General features: G+C 38.7%; 1 protein-coding gene across 1 annotated transcript; it reads right to left on the bottom strand.

The window, feature by feature from the left end:
- Positions 1-484: 484 nt before the first annotated feature.
- slc34a1b (solute carrier family 34 member 1b) lies at positions 485-13,205 on the bottom strand. Its single transcript, XM_036214058.1, is given in 12 exon segments — positions 485-3,660; positions 3,920-4,044; positions 6,051-6,167; positions 6,315-6,565; positions 6,568-6,641; positions 6,746-6,826; positions 8,287-8,482; positions 8,999-9,110; positions 11,956-12,099; positions 12,364-12,510; positions 12,901-13,074; positions 13,145-13,205. Coding segments are annotated over 12 exon segments (2,076 nt in total). The 3' UTR covers positions 485-3,066.
- Positions 13,206-20,626: the final 7,421 nt, after the last annotated feature.

The following is a 20,626-nucleotide window of genomic DNA, read 5'->3' as shown; positions in this document are numbered from 1 at the left end:
CTGTTTTTCTATGAAAATTAGAGGCCAGAATAAATAAAATCCATTTCCCAACAGGCCTAAATATACCACCAAAAAATTAAGATTTAGCTATTATGGTTATGGTTTCGACTCCCTATTATATAAGCCCATTCTACGCACAGCTGAACATTTGTGCAGTGACGGATCATTGCCTGAAGTGATTATCTTAATGGATAAACTTGGTATTTATTTTAAAGAGACATATAATTTAAAAAAAGTCATTATAATAGCTTTATTTTGGCAATCAACTCTCATTTGTGGAGATTAAACAAAAAACACATGCAACTTTCGATAAAATCGTGTTAGATGATTTTATGATTAGATAAAAGAGAAACGACACCCCGAGTTACTACATTTTATTTTATTATTATTATTTTTTCTATTCATCATTCTCTGCTTTCATGTCCTGGTGCCCTGATTTTTGTTTAGAGCTGGAAACTGGTAGAATTGTTTAATTTTTGCTTAGATCTATAGTCTGGTACTGTGGAGTAGATACCAGTTCCAGTTGAAATGAGGGTTTTAATTGTAAGACAGCTTTCTTGATAGGCCAAAACTGTTAGCGCCACTGGGTCATTTAAGTTGAAAATTAGCATAAATGTGAATTTCTGTATTTTTCGCTTCGGTCAGTCTTACTTAATGCTGCATTCACAACGGATGCAATTTGCACGGCAGGGGCGTCGAGTTTCAATGTTAAGTCTATGTGCAAATGTGATCTGAAGTCCTGCGGTGCGATTTTAATGTCGGATGTGTTTCAATTTGAGTGTCAAATGTAGCGAGCTGTGTCAACTAACCAGGGAGTCAGCTTGGCCACAAGACATTTTCAGTGACTCGATCAGCTGGTTGAAAAAAGATCCGCTCGATTATGGTGTTTTTATTATTTTTGGAAGAGACTGCAAGAATCTGGCTATATGATGCATATTGCAATACATCCTAAGACAGAATCAGAAAATATTTCATTATTTTTTTTATTATGACTTAAGAATTACATGAATATTAATACATTTTTCGCAAAAGTAAAAAAATGTATAATACCTGTTATGTAATGATCAAAACATTAAGTACTGCAACTGTAAACAAGTTGCTTTTACCCAAGTAAATTCACTGTGCTTTTCTTTTGGTAATTAAAAAAAAATATTTAGGTGCAAAAAATAAAAAAAAAATAAGACAGACCTATATGATTTTATTTTAAGTATTTAATCAAATATCGCCATGGCAATATTTTAAATTGATACAAGTATCACCAAATAAATTATCGCGATTGTTAACTGAATTGATATTTTCTTACAACCGTAATCCGGTAAACCCAGACACTGAGATGTGCTTGCTGGCGCCTCTGTAGAGCTCTCCAAAGCATATAAACTCAAGCTACTTGCTCAACATGATATATGTTTTCAGCAAATGAAATCAAGAGAAACGTTGGTGGTTGTCCCATGGCCAGGCGTTAAGGCATTGAGCAGTAAACTTGACGAAAGAGAGGCGGCAGACGCGAATTTGATGCACAAATTCACGTCCAGTGTGAATGCAGCTTTGTAACGCCCTACTTTCACTTCCAGGATAATTCTAAAACCGACAACAGGAAAAACTGCAAAACACTGATGTCAAAATACAGTTTTTCCGGTGAAACTAATTCATATTTTTATGCCAAAGATTTGATCATGTATTTTAAGTCTAGGTCAAGACAAAAACTGGTCATATATTCAAGTTAAGATTCATAATTAGAATTAACCAATAACCTAAACCTGGTCAAGGGGAATAATCACTAGAATACCAGAGAAGCTACAATGATTTATATCTAGGAAGCGACTGTGGTGCTGAGGAAAAGAGATTGGTCTCTTCCCAAAGGATCAAAAGTTCCTTTTCCACCTTGCCTGCCTACGTGTCAAAGTATCCTCGGGCAAAATACAGAACTCCACATTGCTCCTGGTGGTTATAGGTTGGCCCCATTGTAAAACAGTAAAGCTGTCATCAGTAAGTGAAAGTGTAGGTGAATGGGACTGACTGTAAAGACTGTACAGCACTTTGGGCCTTAAAGCAAGGTTTAAAAAGGGGCTGTACAAGTATAGGCCATTTACCATTTTAACTAAATATTCACTCTGGCACATAAGTTCATTTCACCTCAAAGTTTAGTTAATTTGGCTGGTGTGAAAGCTCATCTGGACCCAGATGCAGAGAAAGCAAACAAGACCTTAATTCAGGTATCTTTGAATCCCAGTGTAGAAACAAACGGGTTGATGTGATTTTGTGTATTTGAGTCCACGGTTTGTTGTGGGGAACTCTTGGGGCGTCATCCTGCTGGTTTTTAAGAAATCCTGCCTCATCTTCTGCTGATTACCTGGATCAGATGTGTTTAGCCAATGTAGAGCTTCAATGGCAGGTTAGTTGGAAAACACATGTAGGTCATCGACCCTCGAGGCCGGAAGTTTCAGACTTATGTAAAAAGCCATTTTATTTTCCTGCTACCCCTTCAAGTGGAATTGAGTTCATGGGTTTAAAAACAACGTTAATACCTTTGCAATGCAGCGAATTTCTCACGTTAAAAAACAAAACAGGAAACAGCTTCTGCCAGTCAGACTTTTCACTATAATGCTCGAAGGTTAATAGAAATCGGTTGATAAAAAAAATTAATTGCTCACAAGTTCCAAACCTCAATTTAGGTAAAGTTTCAGATGAATATGCCACTCACATCCATGCTGCTGCACTCAAAGTGATAACAAAAAGAATGCTTGACTTGCCTAATTTACTCAAAGCTCAATCATTTACTCAACTGATAATCATGAACCTCAAAGCCCTCCATTAAGTACAGATTATACCTTGTTTTGGGTTTCTTTTCAACATTGAGCTTTAATAGCAAGACTTTAAGACATTTCATCTTAAATCAATGCTTTCTGTCTGCCACATGGCTGTAGAGATGTATAATACATCTAAGGGGTTATAGAATGACATCTAGAAACTATGACATCTATTTTTTTTCAAAGCCCTTTGGAGTACTCAAACAATTTTAAGTTGGAGTCCATTTAACCTTTTGTGGACTCTAAAATATCTTTGTTTTCACAGTGGAGTGCTGTTGCACCTTTCTAACCCTCGTAATTTAAAAACCAGCACGCCTGGACTCGTCTCATCAAGACAGTCTAGCACCGGGTTAGAGTATGCTAGCTGTTCTGTCCTTTGAGAGGACTTTTCCTCCACACTAACAGGTGCTGGGTGTTCTAAGATGGGCTCCTCTTTCTCATCATCCTGACCCTCTTCACATGTGACTCTGCAGCAGACGGTTGCGCTGGTGATCAGGCGGTCAAGCGGCTTCAGAGAGTGCATCCACTTAGGCAGGAAGTCCCAGTTTTGGAGCTTGGTGGGCAGATGGCGAGGGCTACAAGACTGCATCACGTTTATGGTGGTGATGAAGAGGGTGATCCCCAGAAAAGGACCCCCAACACCGGCCATGACCCGCCAGCCAGCTAAGGAGAGGCCCAGCACTATTGATGGAAAGACCAAGAAACAGAGAAGCAGGTATAGCACTGCAAACCAGCGGTATTTGGCAGTCCGCTCCCCCAGGACACGAGCCATCTTTATGGGTATGCGCATGAAGGGAATTGGATACCAAAGCAGGATCCCAAAAACGTTGAAGAAGAGGTGACAGAGAGCAATCTAAAAGAAGAAAGAGAGATGCAGAGTGTCAGTGTTGGAGCAGAGCTCTAAAGAATTCTCTGTAGAGATTTTGCTTTTCTTCTCGTGGGTGAAAACAGATATTTATATTTTCCAAAGAAGTGCCCCAACTAAGGAATGGTCCACATTTTGCCAGCATTGAAAACCATGGCAACGGGGTCTACTTTTAGCCTTTACAAAAGCCTCACATGGCTTTAAAATGGAGATTTCTTCCAAAAAAAAAGGAAAAAAATCAGCTTACCTGTATTGCAGCTGCTAGTTTATTCCCAGGACTAGCCAGAGCTGCCAGCAGAGCAGTGGCAGTGGTGCCAATGTTGGAGCCGAGGGTGAGAGGATAGGCCCTCTCTAGACTGATGACACCAATGCCTGGAGGAGAAACAGCAGAAAATAGGATCATGCGCTCTGCAAACAAGTTAGACGAAACACATTCTGTTCAGTTCTTCAATGGATGTTTTCCGTTGGTTGCGCCAATTTAAAGCCTTTGAAATAAAAAAGGGGGTCGTAGAGAGTTTCAAACTCAATATGAAGTACTTATGATCATCTATTAAGTAATATTAATGACCCTCTTTTCTCAAAACAGTGTGTGGCTTTTTCAATTTCAAGCTTGGTTAATTACAAAATGATTCCGATCTTACATTTATTACTGTGTAGCAGGTTGGTGAGTCACTCATCACTGATTTTGCATGCTTCTATTAGCCAGTATTACAAAACACATGTTATGCAACATCTTCTTAAAAACTTCACTGAGGCACTTAGAAGACATACACAAACTTACGTCCTTTTTTGGTATGGTCTGGAAAGGAGACGAACCATTAGTCAACATGATAATTTGTGGCCCTTTGCCATCGAAAACATGAGCAAAATGTATTAGTTACATAACAAATATAATACAGTTCTATTTGATTTGAAAGATTTATAACAATTATAGATGTTATGGGGTTGTGGCATCACCCATAGCTTGATGCAGAACCTTGTGAGCTGTTGGATCAGAGCGACACTGCAACCCCAGCGCTATTATTTTCAGTTCTTTCTTTTTCCTTCTCCGCCATGCTTCATCATCACTGTCCAACATCGCAATAATTGCATGGATTCCAGGTTGAAATACCTGCAGCAGAGTTCAGGCAATAAACTTGACTAAAGTAACCTCTGCACAAATGTTTTTTTTTTTTTTTTTTTCTACCGAGAACAAATTATCAGCATGGGCAGAGTCCAGTCTAATAAGATGTTATAAGCAATAACCTCCACACAGGCCTGCGCTGAAATAAAACCTTAGGTCTTCAAACTAGCCACATAGAAGAATGACCCCAAAACTTTATATGGCACCTTCGCTTTGACCACTAAACCCAGCAGAAACTGGAGAAAAGTCTTCATGCTTTGTATTGTGATATGAGTTAAACCCAAGGATGCAATCACTTTAAGAAAAATGTGCTATCTATAATAAATAACAATAAACATAAAAAATAAAACAAAGACCAGACCAAAAGGATTTGAAAAAAATCCTAAAGTGCAAATCAGCAAAAACCTGATTTCTGACAGTTTTGGTCCTTTTTAGTTTTTAACTTAGTTTAAATATAGCAAAAATATGCTTATGATGTACATTATTTTAAGGGTGTATATATATATATATATATATAGTACTTGAATTTATGGCTTTCTCAAATTACGGACTAGGAGCGCATAAGACATGCATTGGAGAATGCGCTAAACCAGTGTTCTTGAACGAGAGCCTAGCTCATGCTGTTCACACTCGACAAGCAGAAGGTGGCTCTTCTTTTTCTTTGTCTACTGTATAACAAGCACATGTGCGCCACCTACAGATGGAAATGTTGAAGTGGTACACATCTGGCTCCAGGCTTTTTCTCCACAGCTCTAATCCAATATGTAAAAAATGCAAAATTCAACTTGGTTTGACTTTCAATTGTATTTAAAGCCCCAAGACTTCTACGGGTATTGGGAATTTAATTAATTAATTATTTATTTATGTATAGATTTGTATGTTGCTAAGGTGTCTCATTTTTTTGTGTGTGGCTAATTTTCAGCTAAGTATTACATTTTTGTTTCAACAAACTTTTTTTTAACAATATATGTGAAAAATGTTTAGAGAAGCTTATTTCTTAAAATATATTTCAGCGCAGAAGCCTGTTGATTCTTGAATCACACAAAAAAAGCAAATATTTCTTGTTTTTCAATCTTTTTTAACATTAATTTCTGTTTGACCTCAACATTTTAAATAATGTGTAATACAGATGCTAAACGAGAACAAAACACAGTTTAGACAAGAAATTGACTGTTTGACAAAAGCTCCACTTGAAAAAGCATAATTATGTTAAACTAGACTTGTTGTTTAAGGTAAAACAAAACACTTTACTCACCTACCAGTGGCGTCATGGCTGAAGTAAAAACAGAGCTGCTTTGGACCACAAATGTGACGCCTGCACCCACAAACATGGCACAGTATCCCGCCAGCCACCCAAATGGATAAGGCAAGTCTGTCAGGATACAATAACAAGACAATCACTACACAACTACAACACAGTTTAAACAATAGTGTTTAGGTCTTACTAAACTCGGGTTTGAGTGGACCAAAAAATCCTCCTATTCCATTACTGACTTTAGCTGCTAAGTTCATAACTCACCTGTGTTAATGACTTTATGGATGACTTTTGCGACTTGACCTTTAAGAAGAGAGTTAAGCAGTTTGACCAGAAGCAGCAAGCATGAGCAGAGGACCACCAGAGAAGCAGCCAGGAGAATGAGACCCACTGTGAGGTCTGACAACTGTGTGGATGCAAACAAATGCTTACCTAAAATAGAAGAAAAAAAAAAAACAGATTTTGAGATTTTTATTTCATTTTTAGCTTTTAAAAAGTAAAAAACAAAAACTGATCTTACTTACATTTAACACGTGACGACAATGGGATCTCATTAAGGCCACAGTTGTCAAAACTCTCATTGCCAGCAGACTTGAAAGAAAAAAGGAAAAAGAAGAAGAGGTTTGACTTTAATACTTCGAATGCTGTGTGTGACAAAATGTGCAGGAAAGAATGGCACAACAGAGCGATTATACCTGGCACCATTCCTTCACCAGGCTCCTGTTCCTCATGCCCTCATTTCCCATGGCAATCCCTGTGATCACACATTTCTCCAGCTAAAAGGAAAACGAGAAATAGTTTAAGTATTTTAAATCATAGTGAAGAAACATGATTAGAAAAAGTCCAAACTATTTTCTCCATTAGAAAAGGCTTTCAGAGCTTTCAGGTACGTGCAATGTGAATAAATGCACTGATATTTTGTCAAAAACTTTACAATTATAAAATAGGTTTTATCTAGTGGTTAAAGAACTTGTATTCAAAAATATATTGCAATCAGATAAACATTTATTAAAATAGTCAGTTAAATATTTGAACAGTTTAATGATTGTATTGAAGCACCAATGTAAATTTTTAGCAGGTGTCCCTGATCCAAGCTAAACCTTCTTTTTAAACCTGATCTCCACATTAATAATGTATCATGCTGTCTTTAACTAAGCTTAATATGAATATTAGTTCATTAAAAAAGAATTTCCTGTGTTTTGTAACTCAGAGCGAATGTTTCCCTCAATTATCCACTAGTTAAAGATGACCAGCCTGTCATGCTAATAGGCTAAGTTCCTTGATTAAGAGCTTTTTCTTATATTATTATTGTTTTTTTTGCTTTTGTCAAAGGAAAAAAATCAAAGTAGAGTCAGAAAGCCTAATTTCAAGCAAGAAAAATTGGCAAGCTGCAAGCTCCCTGCTCCGCTCCATTCTGATGCATCCACTTGTAGACGACTAGATCCATGTACGTCTTCATTTTCCTCATCTGAGCTGGCGTCTGACTCATAGCTGTACGGCTGGATAGCTTTACTATTGCTCATAATGCTGGTAATGTTCTGTTAGGGTTGTAAGGGCTATAAGATGCGGAGGAGCATGTAAACAAAGGGATGATGGGAAGGCTTACTCCATGCCAATAGTCCTGCCCACAACTTGATCACCACTCGTCCCACTTGTATGTTTCCTGATCCAGAGGAGGGTTGCCGAGGCTGCTCCCTTTCATGGACTTGTTTTGGTTTTGTTCCTCTATGCCCTCTTCTCCCAGGTGTTTTTGTTTTGGGGCACCTGGGATCTGCCATTTTGGGGAGGGGTACTGTCGGAATTGAATTTTTTTTTTAGGTTTTGTCAGTTATGATTTTTTCTGGTGAATTTTTTTATGAATTTTTTGTGTCATATTTGGGTCAGTTTATTATACATTCAATTTCTGTCCACAAAGCCCAGTCTCCAACATTTGGGTTCAACAGCACCTCTTCCTGCCAGCCACAAATCAAAAATTACTATATTCGCCTTTCAGAGCAAGAGTGACCATGTTGATAGTCTTCATGGACCTCTGTTGGGGATTCAGAATGTAACCTCCCCTCTTTTGAAGACAGCTGGGAGAGGGTAAATAGGGCCTCTGTGACCCTAATTAAAAAGAGGGGAGTGTAGGAAACAAATAGATTGATGTTGCAGCACTTGGTCTCTCCATGACTGCATTTTGAAGGACAGTTTTACAAGGGAGAGTATTGAGAAAATGCAGCCTCACTGACATGTTTACCTGTATGATGAGCGTTGTGACTGGCTCAGTGATGACCTTTAGAAGCTCGGGGGCGTCCTCCCCAGACTGGATTTGTAAGATACTGACCAGGAGGTGGGACAGCCGGGTCATTAACCCACTCACCGCCTCCAGAGGCAACAGAAACAGGACAGACAGCCAGTTGAAGCAGTCATGGATGGTTGCTCCGGCGAAGGCGCTGAAACAGGTCAAGATAATTAACTGTGTTCTGTGGGGTCAGCCACCAATAAAGCTGATCTTCTACTCAAAGTAATTAATCCTAAATATCATTTTCAGGGGTGAACTTCTCGGATTGTGTGCTGCAGTGAAGGCTTTCATTGTTGACTTCCTGTGAGTCCAAAATATTCCTAAATTTGGATATGTTTCTTCAGAAAATGGCACAATAGCATGGCATCTGTTGAGTGTAGTATCTATTTATACCAGATATTTACTGTTGTGGAGTCAATTTGGACTGATGCCATTATTGTCACGATTTTGAAATTACACTGAAACAGAGGTTAACAATGAGAGTCAGCAAACAACTACCGATGCTTTCTCATCATCCCCCCCTTGCTTTGTCCCCTGCGACTTTCATCACTTTTATCATTCCGTCTTCCAATTTTTTGTCATACCTACTTACCACTTGACTGATTCGTTTTCATCCTCCCTGCTCCTCTGTTGTCTGTTCTCTGCTTTACCACATTTCCTCACTCACCGCTGAAACTCATTTCTCTCTGCAGCTTGCATCATGGCCACTATGGTGTTTGTGACAGAAGTGCCAATATTGGACCCCATGATGACTGGAACTGCCGACTTCACTTCTAGCACTAGGAGAAGACGAAACAGAAGGTTTCGTTTTACATAATAAGGTCATCGCTTCTACCTTCATGCATAGCAAATGCGCTAACTGCAACAGACAATGTATACATGTCCTCCACGTATAATTGCTATGCACGGCCTGCAGTGTTCTGGAGCTGACTTGAGTCTGAATAGACGAATGGTGATTGTGGTTTTTAAACCGGAGGAGGCACTCTCACAGGAGGGGTTAATGTTGCATGGGCCTCTAATGATAATGACATCAGGGACCCACTTCATGAAGAAATATGTTTGAACATTTTTAATGTTACAACTGCAGTGCTTTCCTATTTTTTTAAAAGGCCTCACGAATAGAGTGATGGCTCCTTCACACTAATGTTGTTTCATTTCAGAAGCTAAATGTGCAACATGTGAAAGTCTAAATCCTAAATGTCTTTTTTTATTGCAGAACAGGAAATGATACTCTCAGATTTGTTCTTTGAGGTGTTATGACTTCACTATGGTTCATTTTCGCATTATTTGGGTACAACAATTCAATTTTTTGCTTTATTAACACCACAAATCTTAAATTTTCCAATTCCGTTTTGAAATATTTTTATAAGATATTCTTTTTTTTCTATATTTCAAGACAAAATCTTTTTTCAGTTGGTCTGTAATGAAAACAATAATAAATGTGCAGGTAAACGACACATGCTTTTATTGGAAAAATTATATATTTGCTAGTTATTTTGGGCCCACAATTTTCAGGCACCTGTTTATGTTTCAGACATATTTTTTATTTTTCAGAAATTTTGCATCATTCTTCCTTATTTGTAGCTTATATTGAACATTTTAATTTGCTACTTAACAAAAACACCCTAATTATAGCCTAGTATAAAAGTACTTTTTTTTCAAATTCAATTAATTTATCTCAGAGGGACATTTCTTTAACAGTTATTACAATCATTTTTAACCTTAATTGATTACACATTTTTTTCTGTTTATTTTAATCTGAGCTGAAAGTCTCAAAAATAATCTCTTTCTACATTCTGAAACCCCGTGATGCCTCAATTTATTTCAAGAAATGACAAAAGATGTTTTACTTACATTTTTGCTTTCAAGTAGATTCTCAAATACGGTAAGTTCACACTGACATCAATAGGTGTTAAAGGATTAACAGATTTTTCTTTAATCAAAAGACAAATAAATGTTTATAAAAATATATGCTCTAACATAACTGGTTATACTCATAATGTCTGTGTGAAATTATTATTTTGCCTCCCGGAGTCTAAATGTCACAATTGCATAATTAATGCAACATTTGTGCAAACTGCTGCCATAATTATTGCATGATTTTTATATTTTTTTAAGCTGATGGGAAAAATGTTTTCCAAGCAAATGTGCGCCAGCATTTTACATTTTTCAGGAACCGTTTTGGCTGTAAAAAAAACAAAAAACAAGCCCTGATACAGATGGATCCACAGACATCCATTACGACTGCAGCTGATACAGAGGCATGAAAGTGCTCATTATTTTTGCCTCTATGTGTTCGTGGGACATCAACATGTGCATTTTTATTCCAGAAACCTGTGAAAATGTAATGCAAACATGAATAGTTCCGCTGGCGTCAGTATCGCCCTTTAAACTCAGTCATAGCAGCATGTTCTCTTTCACAGTTTCAAATGCTCAAATATCAGCTCTTAGAAAATGCCATAAAATGTTGGCCCTAAATAGAATGAATAGAAATATATTTGTAAATCCAACTATAAAGTCTGTTTTTTTATATCTATATAAGATTAAATAGTCAGCAATTTGATAAGTAATTACTAAAAACAAGGAAATAATAGAGTTAACTGTTCAGCTGCTTCTTTAATTTTCACTAATAGACAACAGAAAACTGGTTTAATCTCAGCAGGATGCCAAACATTTGTTCTCCAAGAACAATGTTCTTTCTGGCCAGGGCCTTTCACACTTGGCGAGCAGACATAGGGAAAGCTCAGTGATTGCATAAAGGGCTGATCAAAGTGTTCAGTCACACATTAGTTCCATGAACATAATTTTTTTATCCTGGAACGTCTTTAATCCATTATTTTAGCTTTGTTTTTGTTGTCATTCTGATCACTCGTCTTAAAAATGGCCTAAAAAGTAAACAATCTTGATAATAAAGAACCACTAAACTCAAAGATTCAATGGTGGATTCAATAGTTTGCCTTCTAATAAAAAAAAATAAATAAATAAAACTGGAAATATCAAAAGTCAGCTTTGATTTTTAATAAAAGAGGTCAAACTGCTCATAACTTGGCAGCAAATCTGCTTATTTTGTGGTCAAGTTAAACCTTTTTATTTGTAATATGTTTGATCTTTTGTCAAAAACAAAACACAAATCTTTAATCGAGCTGTTAGAAATATTAGAAATAAGCGGCATATTAAATAAAGAGTAACAAGAACATTTTACAGAGCAAGAATCAGCTTTACATGGTCCCATAAAGATCTATCCATTCATTTCTATTTACTAAATTAATCTTTTACATCATATACAAAAATAAAGGATAATAATTAACTGTAGCTTCTCTTTAGAATACAGTCAGTGATTAGTTTAACAGACAGGCTGTGAGACTCAGTTTATTTATTTGTCGCTGCCATCAAAGATTCAGAATCGACTATTTGCTTCTAATTGATTTATCAAGGTTTTCCTATTTATTGCTGCATCTATTCATCGGTAATGATAGTCTGCTGAGGCACACAAGAATAAAAGGATTAAGCGCACAAACACAGACTGGATGAGGCTGGCTTGGATGCCTTCTTTCAACCTCAAAACGTTATTTAAAATGTGAAAAATGCTGACATTTTACACGAGGCTTTAATGCGCCTACTCACATCCGGAGGCCACCAGGCTGACAACAATGGAGGTGGAGGTTGATGAGCTCTGAACCAGCACGGTAACCAGAATCCCCACCACCAGGCCAGCCACGGGGTTGGACAGCACCGCATTGTCCTTGAAAATGTCCCCCGCCACTTTACCTGGTTAAATATGCCACCCACATACACGGAAACACAACAAATAGACTCAGGGATGACAAGGTTGCCATGAGCAATGTGAAAACATGACTCCAACTGCTTGTTTCCCCAAATTTATGAAGGTCGGAGATGAAGCTTCCCAGTACATGACCCAGAGGGACTAAGAGGAGCAGCAAAGGTTGCTCCTCGGTGGCCAGCTTATTTGTCAAACATCAACTCACTGAGTGATGATCAACACAGTGGGTGGGCAGCGGGAATTATACTTACCCCCTGCCAGCTGGAAGGCAGAGCTCAGAGTGTCCAGGGAGCAAATAAAGAAGAAGAGAAGGATGAAGAGAAGAGGGACCTTGGATATGCTGATAAGGAGCTGTTTGATCTTGCGTGGACTCGCTGCTGAGGCCTGACGGGGGGTTTCTGTAAAAGAAAAATACATAAAAACAGGTAGAAGCCAAAAAAGTGCAACACTCAAGGAGCAATGCCACCAAAATGAGGAATTTTTCACACAGCTGCATTTGTCTTGTATTCTCTGCTCTCTGGGTTCTGGGTGAGAGTGATAGCCTGAGTCAGGTCCCACATGCAGAGAACAAAGCCATCTTCCGTCCACCATTACCCTAGTGCAGCCAGACGCCACTGCGGGACAGTGTGGCCACATGGTCCCACTACGGCTGTGTCTTTTTTTTTTGAAGCATGTCCTTGTCCGATAAGCATTTGGCTCAGCTTCTGCAGTTATAATTAGTCTATTCAAAAGAAATCAAACCAGCTGCCACTCCTTGAGATGAAAGTGAGATTCTCCTATTGATGTACCGTTCTCTCTGGGAACTCTGTCTGCCGCTCTTAACGAAGGTGATCCAAAGGGCTGATTTGTATGTTTGCAGTCACCCTCGCCGCTGCCTGTGAGGTCAAGGGTGGAGCCGATGCCGGACTCCGTGTCTTCGTCCAACCTGAGCTTTGGATGCTGAGGAGAATGCATCCTCAACACTGATAAAAAAGAAACAAAGTTCTCACACAGGTGATGGCTGTGAAGGATTTCAAAGACGTTTATTGTTACCCCTGTCTTTGAGCCCTGCGCTCTGTCCAGACGACACTATAGCCAGCGTGCGAGAGGACATATGGGACTTTGAGGGCTGCGGGGTGATGTGAAAGTAATTAAAATCCCAGGATGACACTGCTGTAGAGGGGAAAGATGAGAGAGCATTTGTTTATCAGACACCTGCAGCCAGAGAAGACCAGCGTGCATCTATACGTCTCCCCAAAGGACCACTGAGAGCCGAAGTCTAGCCGAGCAAAAAAGACACTCCTGTCGTGCTAAAGTGGCAGATTTAAAGCCAGACTGATCGCGCATAACTGATCAGTAAGGAAACATCAGCACAGATACAGCTGATCCTCCACTTCCTACAGCTGCAAGTCGGCTCTTAAGAACCCCTTTCAGTGATTTTTATTTTTTTATACATCCTTCCTTTAAATGCTTCTTTTCTCTCCCCCTCTTTCTCACATCAGTCACTTTGCAATAACTTCAAGACTTCAATGGATGAGGGAATATGAAAGTATCCCTTAAAAGCAAAGAGGATGGAAGTAATTACAGCGGGCGAAATTACAGCAATTACAGTCGCTGCATCATTAGCATTGTGCCTGGCATCCTCCTGCAGGTTCAGATCTGCTGAGGGACCCTTTTTACCATATGTACGTCTCTCTGTGTGTGGCAGCATGTGGGAAACACTTTCACGGATCACTGATGAGCAAACTCTCATTCAGATCCTATGTGAGTTTTGTGGCGGCGCGCACAATACGGAGTGATCCTCTCATCGAGAGGCAGCGTGCGAATCAGTTTGACAAATTGCAACTCAAATTTGCTGCTTTTTTGATTTAAGGGTTTCCTTAAAGCGTGTCATTTTGAACCATTTACGCTTCAGTGAGGGGTTGCTAGACTGGCTTCTTTTGATGAAGAGTAAAAATAAAAACGAGAAAATCTCTATTTTTATGGAAAGCGTGAACTGGATGTTCCTTATTTTAGAAAGCAGCAAATAATACAGGAAAATCATCTGAAAACACATTTTAAATGCAAAAAAATATATAATAATAATTCAATGATAATACATAAAAAGTGGACTCTTACCGTTTGGGACAAATCTCTGTGTGAGGAGCATCAAACACAGAACCTTTAAGTATATATCAGGTGCTGTTGTGTCAGGGGGAACACCTAATCCCCTGAATATTAATTTGCATCGTCATCAAAGACAACATTGTAAATCAGTAACACTGAAAACAATTTTAATGGTTTATTACTTTAGATGCTAATGATTGATACTTCCTTTCTCCTGATCTGGGGCCAAGGCAAGGATTAAAAAATGACCCATTTGAGGTGATTCATCACTCCTACAGATCCAGGATTTAAGAGCAGGAGAAATCTGACATCTAGTGGCAAATGCAAAGGAATGCTGGTAAATCTGGCGCTTTCTTTCTGTTTTATCTCTGAATGTGGCAGATTCTCCTGAAAATGTTTCAAATTTGGCCATTAAAGATCAATTCCTTGTGAGGTAGATAATGTTCCACACACGTGTGCAGCAGGATGTACAGATCCAGCGGCTGCAAATGAGCCATCATAGAAATCTCCTGAGTCCTCGCACACATGCATGCAACATTTACCAGAACTCTCCACCACCCCAAAGGTGAAGTCCTCCGCACCGTTGGGACCGATCAGCCCAAGGAGGAGAGTCGGAGTAAAAAATTAGCCAAGCTCCAGTTTTGTCGCATCAGCAGAGCTCTCAAGCAAATCAGCCAAATCTGCTGACCTCAGACTTGCAGCCGTGAACTCAGAAGAGAAGAACTTCATAACCTCCCCCTTAATGAACTTGTTATTTCCAAAGCTGTTATGAGAGCTGGGAGCTGTGCTCAAACTATATTGCTGTGCAGGCTGAACCTGAGGCTGCTGCCTTCATGCCACAGATGAGAAACACTTCCAATCATAAAACGTATGGATTATTATACACAGAGCTGCGCTTGGAGTCTCAGAGTTTCTTGGTAGAAAGAGATCCTAGCGTTGCAGATAATACCCAAACTGATGAATATTTTAATATTCTTCTTTTATTTATGAGTTCTTTAAAACATTTAGACTCAGCTCTTTAAATATTGGAAGGCTTTGAAGATGAAATATTTCCTTATTTTTGCTAAATTGTTTGTATTTTCACTTATTTTGACTGTATACAAATGCGGAAATAGTTTAGAATGTGTGAGTTATGTACAATAAAGAGTTTATCGTATGTTTCTTATGCACAAAGTAAAAAACTGATGACAGAAAGGATTAAAATATGTTACAAAAATGTAATTGTTCTAAGATAAATTCCTGAAAATGTACTAATTATTAGATCTCATGCCAGAAAGTGGTAGTTTTACACACTAACTAAATTGTTCATTTTTATCAGGGTAAAAATCACTTTCAGTCCAAATCTGAAGGTTTAGTCATGATTTCAGCTCAAAGGTGGAGACTTTCACTTTCTTCAAATTTATACACTTTCCACAATACCGAGGTCCTTTTCGTCTAAACCAGGAGGGTCCAAAGTCACTTCTCCGGGATCGGTGTCCTACATGTTTTCTAACCAACCTGCCATTGAAGCCTCTTATTGGTTAAACACACCTGATCCAGGAAATCAACAGCAGAATTTCTGGAAAACCCGCAGGAGGCCGGCCCTCGAGGCCTGACTCTGAACACCCTGATCTAAACTTTAAACTTGTGATTTATGCGTTTTTTTATTAAACATTTAAATTAACATTTAAGTTTTTTTTTCAACTCAAGGGTCAGTTTTAAGAGAAGATAATCGAGAAATCTCAGAGGAGGTGAACTAACAAAAAGTCAAGTACAAGGAGCAAAAACAGAAAGTCAGCCGGAATGTGTTGATTAAAAAGAAACCAAATCATTATTTGGCCAAGAAATAATCATTTGGAAAGTCTCTTGTTTTTGACAGCAGCAGTTGAGTCATCTGGCTGAGCTGTATTAAAACAACAGAAAGTGTGTTTTAAATGAGAAATGATTAACTTGTTTGTTAAAGGTGAAAAAGAACGACTGCGGCACAAGCCACACACATAAAATACACAAAACAATATAAAAGCACTTATTAGATTTTCCCCCTGAAAGACTGTTTGCACTTCGATAATCTTGTTTGACAAAACGGCCTGAAGGGTTCTCACAAAAAAGTCATGAAAAAAAGAAGAAAATGTCCCACATGGCTGTCCTTGAAGGATTTGACTCATCTCTGCTCATTTTATGCCAAAAAACTGATTCTTTCCAGTTATAATGCCCGATTTTTAGAATAATTTTAAACCCACACTTATTATTATTATAGTTATCCATCACAGTTTTGTCCTGTGAGACAACATTCTAAACATTTTAAACATGTTCCTGTGGCATTTCCTCATTATAAAAGACATATATAAAGAAATATAATCTTAAAATTGCCTTTTTTTATTTAAGTTATTGTGAATCAGGAGAAGATGAAATAATTTTGTTTTGAAAAGATCATATTTTTGCTCCACAACAAGCTCTCTGCTCCATTCTGATGCACCCACTTATAAACAGATCCACGTACGGCTTTGTTTTCTTCACTGGATATTTCCAATATTGTTCACCATTTTTGTTGCACCAGTAATGTTAGGTTGGGGTTGTTTGAGAGGATGTAAACTAGCAGAGGAGAGAGTGTAAAGAGATGGATGATGGGAAGAGGGAGTGGGGTTGCTCTTTGCCAGTAGACCATTGAAAATGCTTTAAAGAAGATAAATATGAAATAAGGACTATTTCCTTAAAACAAATGAAAGCACAATAAATGTTTGTTCACTTTACATTAACTTTATTATCAGTTCATATTCAGATGGCACATGCACAGCACTCACTTTAGCAGTGGAGTTGTGAACTTCACATGGAATAGATTCAGACTGTTCACAGCACCTCACAAATTCACGCATTGATTGTTTTGTCCTGTTGCTAAAGCGGGCTCGACGTTTCCTGTATATACACTCTTCGCTTCATGATGACACTGCAGCTTGACGTCAGCTTTGTTCATCATTTCAGTTCTTCGGTGGAGGACGAGGATGTGTCAGAGCCGTCTGGACACTCCTACAGGACAGCAAGGGAACATGACGGCAAATGTTTCATGACTGTGGGGTTCAAGAGGGACGTAAGTACAGAATCCTCTTTAGGAGGAGCAGCTCTCCAACTGTAAGTGCAGCAAAACTCACCTTCACTTTCTCCAGCTCTGGTCTGCCGGGCAGAGAGGTTTGTGAGGAGAAGGCCTATCAAAGAAGACAGCAGCGTCACAGGAGGTCTGATGTGAGAATGGGAGGTTAAGGGTGAAACGCTCACCTTTTTCGACTGCTGCACCTCCTCCGTGGATTTAGACCTGTTCCTCATGTGCTTCTGAGGGGAGGTGGTGGAGGGAGCCTGGAGGAGGAGAGGATACTGTTAGACAGGGCTTGAATGATTCAGATGTTACAAGCGCCAAGCTTTTACACACCTCATTTGTCTTCTGTTCCATGACTGATGGGAGGACTCGGTCCTTAAACTGCTTCACGATGAATCACTTTTACTCTTTTTTTTTTCAGTCTGCCTGAGGAACTGTAAAGTTAGGAGAGACAAAATGAATAAATAATAGAGCGGTACTTAAAAAGTTTAGGATGCAGTTTTCTAACTTCTTAGGAGGAGCCGAGCTCTGCAGGGTCACACTCAGCTTTGATTTATCTCTTCAAACAAACGATTAAACCAGTCGTGCAGATTAACATGCAGTTACAGGCTATTCTCACTAGATGGCGAATCTGGTCCAGCCATCCACCTTTGATTACATCTCATGATTTAAATATTTGATAGAGGACGGCTTTAGTTTTCTGGACTTCAACTGGGATAATTGTGTATTTGCCAAACATCACATAACCTCAATTTGAGGTTTTGTAAACCTGTTCTAGCACTTTATTTCTATTCTATGTGTTATCTGATTTCAGATCTTTCTGGAGGTTAAAATCAGGAAATTGCATATGATTGCAATTCCCTTCTATGGTTTTTACAGCAATAGGAAATAATCAGGTCCTTGGGAAAAGGGACACAGAGGAATGTGTGAGTAATATATTGAGCGGCAACAGGAAGTGCTGCAGGCAAGATCAAGTGAAATTCAGATGGGAGAGGCAATTACTTGAATGTTTTTGTGCTAGTTTTCCTATCAAAAATACATTTTATGTTAAAAATAAAGAAAAAGCTGACATTTTTCAGTTATAATGTTGACAAATTGGTCTAAACGTTCAAGAGATGCAGAACAAAAAAACAAGTGGGGGACTTAAACAGTTGTTTGTATCAAATATATTCATATTCATAGTATATTTTTAAAAAAGATTTGAAGTGTTTTGAGGTTTTATGTTTTCCTCATTAGCATAGTTCTTTAAGTCAAACCAGCTCATTTGATGATTCATATTAATAACTAAAACCTAACGTGAGATTTAGATTCAGCTAATTTTATTAACTATTTTCCAAAATCCTATTGTAAATTTAAATGGTTTAAAGAAGCTTATAGGTAATCAAAAAAGAAGCATAAAGAAGGATAAAGCTCAGAGGATGCAGTCATGCACACTAATGCCTGTCAAACAAAGCAAAGGCTCGAGTGAATATCAGAGGCACAGCTGGCGTCAGCCAGGCCCCGGAGGCCGGGGACCAAAACCCCTCTGGGTTTTGGATGAATGTCCAGGAGACTGATACTTTTGCACAGTCCAACGACCCCACATCTCCCCATTGATTACCACAGCTGACATAACCACAGGAGGGATGTAAAACTACATGGAGATTTTCCAATGGTGTTATTTTTTATATATATATATATATATATATTACCAAAAAAATAGCTCCTTCTTTTTAATGGTTGAAATCATCATATAAACTCCCTTCAAAATTAGATTTTCTGAAAAACCCTTGAACGGCAAATCAGCTCAACACTGTTATTTTAAGCGACATGACTAATAGCCTACAATGTCAGTTATTTTTATGAACTGTCATTCCGACACGTCACTTAATTATCCATTAGGCTAAAACCTGGTGGTTTGTGCTGATATGTTTCATTAGTGAAACATATCAGAATACGCTCATAAGTGACCGATCATCTGAGCACACCGGAAATGTTCACTTAACAAGCAGCAAGCACTGTCCTCGTTTAAAAATCACTCAATATTACAGAACGTGCTAATGCTTTTTAAAATTATTCCTTTAGAGTTTTTATAGCTGCACTTGCGGGGTGATGACTAAAGAAAATAACGTAGTTCAGATTGGAGGGAGATTGTGTGCCACCCTGCTGCTCAGCAGGAAGAAGTCAGCTCGGAGCTCATAAAGAATGAATGGCGCCGCCTCACCCTCTGAGAAGACCTGACGTCAGCGGTCGTGGCAGAACCACATTTGATTATGGAGATCTGGTAGTGCAAGAACTCACTGACCCAGCAGTGGACCCTGGCTTTTTGTCTTTCTTTGTTTTATGCATTTAAAGTTTAGTTTAGACACCCAGAGGGGAAGAAACAGGCGACTGAACCCTTTCACTCATCTAAATTGAGCATTAGAGCCTCCACAGAGATTATGTCAGGAGATCTGACCAGCTCACTGAGGGGAACTTGTTGGGTTGCATCACCCTGTCAGAAAAAAGTCCCTACACTGTATCTGAAGCATGAATGAAGAGAGGTTACACTGAGGGCAACAAAGTTAATCACCTTTAAGCTAAAAGTGTTGAGGGCAAAGATTTCTTAAAGTAAAACAACATTTAGTAAATTAATGCATTCTTTATTATTATTAAGCACTATTAAGCACACCTGTTCAACAATTCATTGATGCACATTTCTAATCAACCAATCACATTGGAGCATCTCAATGTGTTTAGACATGGTAAAGACGATCTGCTGCAGTTCAAAGCGACCATCAGAACGAGGAAAAAGGTGATTGAAGTTACTTTGATGGTTTTTGATGCCAGATGCGCTGGACTGAGTGTTTCAGAAACTGCTGATCTACTGGGATTTTCACCCATAACTATCTCTAGAGTATACAGAGAACAGTCATAAAAAAAAAAAGAAAATTACCAGCTAGTTCTGTGGGCAGAAGTGTTTTGTTGATGCCAGAGGTCAGAGGGGAATGACAGACAAGTTTCAGCTGATAGAAAGGCAACAGTAACTCAAATAACCACTGATCACAACCGATTCAGCCTTGAGGCAGATGAACTACAGCAGCAGAAGAACACCCTGGGTATCACTCCTGTCGGCTAAGAACAGGAAACAGCCTACAATTCACACAGACTCACCAAAATTGGACAACAAGATCTTGTCTGGTCTGATGAGTTTCTATTTCTGCTGCATCATTCAGATGGTAGGGTCAGAATTTAGCAGATGGATGGATCCACCCTTCCTTGTATCAGCGGTTCAGGCTGGAGGTGGTGGTATAATGGTGTGGGAGCCATATTTGTGGCACACCACTTAGTACCAACTGAGCATAGTTACAACACCACAGCCTACTTGGGTATTGTTGCTGACC

The sequence above is a fragment of the Oryzias melastigma genome, linkage group LG10 (genome assembly GCF_002922805.2).
Source record: "Oryzias melastigma strain HK-1 linkage group LG10, ASM292280v2, whole genome shotgun sequence".
In the NCBI taxonomy this organism is placed as follows: domain Eukaryota; kingdom Metazoa; phylum Chordata; class Actinopteri; order Beloniformes; family Adrianichthyidae; genus Oryzias; species Oryzias melastigma.
This window is presented reverse-complemented; position numbering and strand designations above follow the sequence as displayed.